This window comes from Acanthisitta chloris, unplaced genomic scaffold (genome assembly GCF_000695815.1).
Source record: "Acanthisitta chloris isolate BGI_N310 unplaced genomic scaffold, ASM69581v1 scaffold8587, whole genome shotgun sequence".
Taxonomy (NCBI): Eukaryota; Metazoa; Chordata; class Aves; order Passeriformes; family Acanthisittidae; genus Acanthisitta; species Acanthisitta chloris.
This window is the reverse complement of record NW_008683131.1, coordinates 227-7,286: the sequence shown is the minus strand read 5'-3', so window position 1 is coordinate 7,286 and position 7,060 is coordinate 227. Positions and strand designations below refer to the sequence as shown.

General features: G+C 48.4%; 1 protein-coding gene across 1 annotated transcript; it reads right to left on the bottom strand.

Moving 5' to 3' along the window:
* On the bottom strand, positions 1 to 6,961 carry MIEF1 (mitochondrial elongation factor 1). The gene is made up of 5 exons (XM_009078795.1): positions 6,858 to 6,961; positions 5,228 to 5,376; positions 4,505 to 4,685; positions 1,991 to 2,253; positions 1 to 927 (listed from the first exon to the last, which is right to left on the bottom strand). Exons 2-5 carry the CDS (start codon positions 5,369 to 5,371, stop codon positions 121 to 123), a joined length of 1,395 nt encoding a protein of 464 aa, XP_009077043.1. The 5' UTR covers positions 5,372 to 5,376; positions 6,858 to 6,961; the 3' UTR covers positions 1 to 120.
* Positions 6,962 to 7,060: the final 99 nt, after the last annotated feature.

Here is a 7,060-nt window from a genome sequence, read left to right as displayed (position 1 = left end):
TTACTAATGAACCAAAAAGGGGGAGTGGTGGAGAGAGAGGGAGTAGTGGAAGAGACAATTTGCAGTAATCAAAGTCTGCATTGGCTAAACCCTATCAACACTTCCCTAGGTAAGGCCCCATTACGTCTGCAGCAGGACTTCTGGCTCTGACAGAGAGCTGTAGAGGGTGTAGCCCAACTCATCCACTTCTTCTGGGGTGAGCTCTGAAAACAAGTTCACCTTGGGGTTCAGAGCACTCGGGAGGACACCTGCCTCCAAGTAGCGGATCAGCCCCTTCACTGCCTGCAAGAAGCGATCAGCCAGCATGTCCTGGGACCAGTCAGACTCTTCCTGGGACAGGTGCAGGATGACATTGGTGAGCTGGCTGGCAGTGAGGTGACCCAGAGCTGGGTTTAACTTGCATACTGCTTTGAAGATCTTCAGGCACAAGCAACGGCAGCCAGAATCACACTGGTCCAGGGCCCGGAGCCGAGCTGTTTCTGCTGGCCGCAGGCTCAGTCGCCACAAATTGTCATTCTGGGCCAATCGATGAGGTTTGGCCACGAGGACGATGTCACCCAGGGTCAGGGATGGTAGGAAGTCAATAAAAAGATGACGATCTCGATCATACTGGACTTCCAGTGTCAAATCTGCTGGGGGAGCTGCTGGACGGATCACATAGTCCAAGAGACTCCCAATTGCTGGCCAGTTGATGGAGCCAGCCACAACTTTCTCAAAAGTCTCTGCTACAGTTTTGGGGGAAAGGTAACCTCCCACCACACAGCGGTCCCAGTAGCTGCTTCCACGGGGAAAGTACTCTGGGTTTTCTCGACGCACCAAGTAGAAGCCAGGAATGTTCATGATAGTGTCCTCCCCGGGGATACAGGACCACAGGTTGTGCTCCAGCATCAGAGGCACAATAAGCTGGATGTGGTCAGCTGTCACTACCTTTCAGAAGAGAGAAAAGTCAGTGAGAACAGGCTTTCTCTCTCCACACTCATTTTATTCACCACCTTTAGACAGTCTTCCATCCAAAGGAACCTGGAATAAGCACTCGACTGTCTCTGCTCTCTGTGTGTGATTCACAGCCTCCTTTTGTTAAAAGGCATTCTGAAGGACTACTTCCCATCATCAGTGGGATAATTCCAAGGTACAACCCAAGCTAGTGCTTACGTGGTATGTACTATATAGAGACCTGACATGGACTGCAGATAGATGAGATGAACCATTTTGCCTTGTATTGCTCTGCCCCTTGGATGTGACGTGCAGCTGGCCTAGGGCACAGCAACACCACATGACAATTTAAAACAGGAGGCAGAGTATTAAGTTTCTAGACAAGCTTACTTTACCATGGTTTAATGATCCCATGCTACAACGAGGTAGACTGCCCTCACCCAGTCTGCCACATTGTTTGGAAAAAGGTCATTAGAGCCCTTTTCACCAATGTGATTAAGACACCAGATCCAAGTTTCACTGGACACAGGATGCTCCATGCCAGAGCTCTGACTCAAACAAAGAAGTGTGCCTCTGAATCACTCACTATAGCCATGGGCATCTTTCCATCAGGGAGACATTGCAGCAGGGACTGCTGTCCAATCCAGGTCTGCCATGCATTAAAACAAAAACAAACAAAGAAACAAAAAAAAAGAGTAGGGAAGGCCTACATGAATACACAGGAGTTCAAAGGGAATATCATGTGTTTGGATGGATATGGAAGGGACAGAGAGAAAACAGAGGTCTACTGGAGAAATAGCAAGAAAAACACAGCTGAAGGGAGAGACAGAGGGGAAGGAAAGAAGGGCTGAGAAGTAAACCAGCAAAAAGCAAAGGCTGCCAGAGCAGTGTGGCCCTGCCTGACCAAACTACCACAGAAATCCACGCCCGGCCCCACGGCGGGAAAGGCCACACCAGGGGCCCTATTACTGAGGAATGCTGTGCTGAGCCAGCGCTGTCAGCAGGGAAGGCTGAAATGTCCCTGCCTAGTCACCCCTCCTGCAGCCCCCGGAATTACCTGCAGGTCATCATACAGGCTGCCACTGAGGTACATGTCACGCAGGGGCATGTCGGGCAGCTTGGCACGCAGGAAGCTCCGCAGCTCGGCACAGATATCCACGGCTGCCTGCTTGGCCCGAGCCTGCTCCTCCGCTGGGATAGCCACCTTCCTCCGGTAGTAAGCGAAGAGCTTCTCTTGCAGAGACAGGCGAAGGCGGGATTTTTTCAGCTCCATTTGACTCTTCTTGGCAGATGGCTTGGGCTTTGTGGGTCGAAAAAAGTCTGCAAGACACAGAAGGGAAACTGTTGGTCGTCTGCAGTATTTCACTGTGAAGTGTTCTGCAGGAGAAAATCTGCAGTGTGGAAGTCTCCTAGGTCTCAAAAAGGCCTCAGCAGACATTTTTTCCATGTTTTACACAGGTACCAGTTAAAAGGGAGGTGTAGAAACTTCAAAAGATACTACTACGAGCATCAAAATGGATGAAAACAAGTTACTACACTTGGAATTTAGACAGAGTAAACTAATATCATGCACAAGGAAGCAATTTCAATAGCTACATTGGCAGTATCTCAGCTCAATTTCACCAAAAATTCAGTGCTGTTACCAGTTCAGAAGCTTTCAATATGATGACAGAGCAGGGGACATAACACTCTTGAACAACCATCACGATCTCTTTGAGGTTTAAACATCATAACAGCTTATTACAAATTACCAGCAAACCCCAGCCTTGACTAGGGTATGAGATCAGAGAAGATCATACCACCTGGACATGAAACAGTTGTTGGGGGTCTGAGCAGCATGGTTACTAGGATGGTGAGCTGACAGATCTTGGGGCTAGCCCAGCTCAGGCAATCACAGCTCCAGTGAAAACAACCCCCGAAGTTTCACTGGCCAAAGAACAGAGAGCCCACTCTGAGGCACAATTCAGCAACACTAGAGGGACTAGAGGGAATGGTCTTAAGCTGAGAAAAGGGAGGTTCAGATTAGATGTTAGGAAAAATGTTTTCCCTGTTAGGGTGTTCAGGTACTGGAACAAGTTGCCCAGGGAGGTGGTGGAATCACTATCCCTGGAAGCATTTAAGAGGTGTCTGGATCTGGTGCTGGAGGATATGGCTGAGGGTTTAGGGGTTACAGCAGAGTGGCATATAATGGTTGGATTCAATGATCTCAGAGGTCTCCTCCAACCTTGGTGATCCTATGATTCTGTGAACACAAGGCTTTACACCGCTGTGTTCCTGAGCAATGCCTGACCTGCACAGACTCTTTGAGCCCCCTTCTTCTTCTGACTGGTTTCCCAAAGAAATAAGTCAATGCTTCCCATCTGTCTTTCAGATTTCTCTTCAGATGGACCAAAATTTCAGAAGTTATCAATGAGAATTAAGGAAGAATTACAGATCTGTGAGATCTTGGGAAGGGCTGTGGTACTTAACAGATATGGGAGAAACCCCCAAGTTAGTGGCCCCACTAAGGCAATCAGCTGTTGCAGACCGGGTTGGCCATGGGCATTTGGCCACACAGCACATGTGGAATGGCTCACCAAGCTGCGCAAAAAACCATCTCACCCAACCTCAGCAGCTGCTGTCTCTGGTCCCACTGGGTTCTTCTGGCCAGATTTGAGGTTTTGTGTGAAAAGCAAATAGCCCACAAACCATAGGGTTTGAAATAAATTATTTTTCCATCTTGAGTTTTAATTTACTTTTAATTTAAGAATGCAAGAAACAATCATCAATGTGTTTATTCCCCAATCCTTATGCTTAGGGACTCCAATCAAATTATCTAGGCCCCATTTAACACAGCTGTCTAGTTTTTTCATGTTTCCTCAGCAGAAAATCGATTGCCCAAAGCTGACTTCCTTGCAGAGAATCTGCAAATCAAGTTAAAAGCTTGATGGTGATTTTCAGTTTAAATCTCCTGAAGCAACCAGGGATAGAAAGTAAAGCTTCTGAGAAAAACCAACCAAACAAATGTAACAAACATTGCTCCCCCTTAATTACTTATTATCCCACTCAGAAAGAAGACTGCAGGATGCTCTTTATAGCCTGGAGACTAACTCAGTGACAAGCAGCACTTAGGAGGCAAACACCGTTACAGAAACTATTTAGAAAATGGTAGAAATAATGTAGAAAATACACTTATAAACTGCTAGTACATTCACAATTTGGATATTCCCCCCTTACAAAGTCACAAACAAACCAGAATGACCCAAAGAAAGGCAACAAAGAGCTTGAAAGGAATGGAATGGCTTTTTACCAGGAAAGATTGCACAGATAACATTCAGCCTGAAAGAGAAAAAACTGAGGGAGAATAAAGCTAACGCCATGTCATGAGAGGAGTGAAAAACACCAAGAGGTGACTATTATTCACTAGTTCCCAAAGTGAGTTCTGATTCTGGAAGTTACAAGTGGACCTGCTTAAAAGAAAAACACCAAAATCCTGGGCCAGAGTGTTTTCTTCCCTGCATTCCTTTAAGTGAATACAGGGTTCCTGGGCCTGGCTGATCCTGTAATGCACGAGTATGACTGTGCTCCTTACCTGCCTCTGCGGCTGAAGAATCAGTGGGAAGGGTCTGCAGGGAGCGGCTGAGGTTAGTCTTCATGTCCTGCGTCAGTAAGCGTGAGGAGGAGCCCAGCCAGTTCGGCTCTTCCCAGCTTCTCTTCCCTGACTGGCTCAGGCGAGTGGGGCTGCTGGGAGCACTGATCGCCCGGTCGTACATCTAAAGCAACACCACCAGGAACAATCTGAGTCATCAGGGACCTAACGCTTGTGTTTCCCCAGCCTACTGTCAGTGAGGGAGTTGGGTCTGTTTGGCCTTGAGAAGAGGTTCAGGGGTGACCTCATGGCTCTCTACAACTACCTGACAGGGGGTTGGAGAGAGGTGGGGGATGGTCTCTCCTGCCATGGCCGCAGGGAGAGGACTAGAGGTAATGGCCTTGAGCTGAGACAGGGGAGAGTCAGATCAGATGTTAGGGAAAATGTTTTCTCTGATAGGGTGTTCAGGCACTGGAACAGGCTGCCCAGGGAAGTGGTGGAGTCACCATCCCTGGCAGTGTTTATGAGACGTCTGGATGTGGTGCTGCAGCATATGGTTTGGGGTTCAGGGTTACAGCAGAGTGGTAGGTTAATGGTCGGACTCAATGATCTTAGAGTCTCCTTGATGGTCCTATGACTGTATTCTATGATGCTATCCTGGGTCCTTTTATCTCCCATCCTTCCCTGCAGTGCCCTGCTCCATGCCAGCCCCTCCCACACACTCACCCGTTTGACAGCCAGCGTGGCAATGCCCAGCATGGCTGCTCCCCCCACACCCAGCACCAGCCGTGCGTTGGACAGCACGAAGTCGATGGCTGTGCCGATCCCGTTGTCATCCTTCTTCCCTCTGCGCTGCCCAGCGCCTGCCATTTTACCTGGAAGGAGCAGGAACATTACACAAGTGGGTCAGAACACACAGCCCTGATGGTTCACTCCCTTCTCACCTCACACTCGCTGCCCCTGGGGTCTCAGCAAGGCACCACCTAACCCTGCAGCTGCTCATTCCCAGCCATGCCAGAGCAGTACTGACCAAGCTCTGCAGTGACAGCATCTCTTTGCTTCCAGCAATGTTTATTACCTGAAAAAAAGCATCTAAATTTGATGTGGGGTTTCTCATCATCCAAGCAGGTTCAATAGAAGTAAGATTTGCTTCAGCAACACTGTGCGATAAAATCATAGAATCAAGAGATTTTTAGGGGTTGGAATGGACCTTAGAGATCATCCAGTCCCAACCCCCTGCCCTGGGCAGGGACACCTCCCACCAGAGCAGATCGCTCAAGGCTTCATCCAACCTGGCTTTGAATACTGGGTTGGGGTAGCCCCAGCCTCCCTGGGCAACCTGAATCCTGCATATAATGCAAAACTCTATGACCACTGAGGTATTTTCCTTTTCATTTGTGCTTCTCAATGAAAGAAAGGCCAATTTATTTTCTTATTCTCAATCTAATGAGTGTCATTTTGCTCTCAGACAAGGTGATGCAGGGAAGGTCACCTGCTTGTCTGAACCTTCCCAAGAACTGACAGGCAGGCTCAGAGCTCTCACTCCCAGATTCATTTCTGGACAGTGGCTGATGCCAGACACTTCAAAGACACCCAAGAAATCAGCAGTAGAGAACACAAGGCACCACAGATGGAACAGCTCCTGTGCTTTCACTGGACATTTACTCCTACCCTCAAGGCTAGTGGGTTTGACTCTCAGACAAATCACATACAAACACTGACATTAATACTGTACTTATGTGTCCTCCAATTCTCATTTAACCTGACCTTGATATTTAGCAGTCTCTCTGGCCAACACAGCCTCAAACTGCACCACGGAATGTTTCGGTTGGACGTTAAGAGGAATTTCTTCACAGAAAGGCTGATTAGACATTGGAATGTGCTGCCCAGGGAGGTGGTGGAGTCACCATTCCTGGAGGTGTTTAAGGAAAGACTGGACCTGGCACTTAGTGCCACGGGCTAGCTGACAATGTGGTGATCAGTAAGAGGTTGGACTCAAAGATCTGGGAGGTCTTTTCCAACCTAAATGATCCTGTGCTTCTGTAAAACACACCTTGCACCACTGCAGCTCTAGGTGTAAACCTACATGAAAACACCAGGAAACTCTTCCAACCTGACTCCAAGTCTGTTTCCTGAGTCAGTTTCAAATGTTCTGAGCCTGCCTGCCTGACTGGGGTGGTTTAAAACTGCCCTCTGGTTGCCTAAAGCCAAGCTACAGCCTCAGGAGTGCTTCTGCCTGGATGAACCAGAAATCCAGTCAGTCACCATCCCCAGGCAAAAAAAAAGAATGCACTTTCACAAACCTTCCTGTAACAGCAGCACAAAGAGCATGGTTACATCACTGCAAATGACCTACCTGTGACCTAATGCATTTGTAAAGAGAACAGGAGAGCCCTCCCGGTGTGCCTGTGGGAGCACCTTCCAGACTTCTTCAAGGCAGTGGTGGGCAGGGAGTGCTAATCATCTCTTCCAGCCGGCGAGAGGACTTTGGGAAGGAGGGAACTGAGTGGCACCAATAGGAGAATGTTTACACCAGGCCCCCGAGTCTGTTGTGCAGGA

Coding starts and splice junctions, on each gene's coding strand:
- MIEF1 (XM_009078795.1), bottom strand. CDS start 5,371: ATGGCAGGCGCTGGGCAGCGCAGAGGGAAGAAGGATGACAACGGGATC. Junction 2,254..4,504: donor TTCTTCAGCCGCAGAGGCAG/GTAAGGAGCACA, acceptor TGTGTCTTGCAG/ACTTTTTTCGACCCACAAAG. Junction 928..1,990: donor GCCTGTATGATGACCTGCAG/GTAATTCCGGGG, acceptor CTCTTCTGAAAG/GTAGTGACAGCTGACCACAT.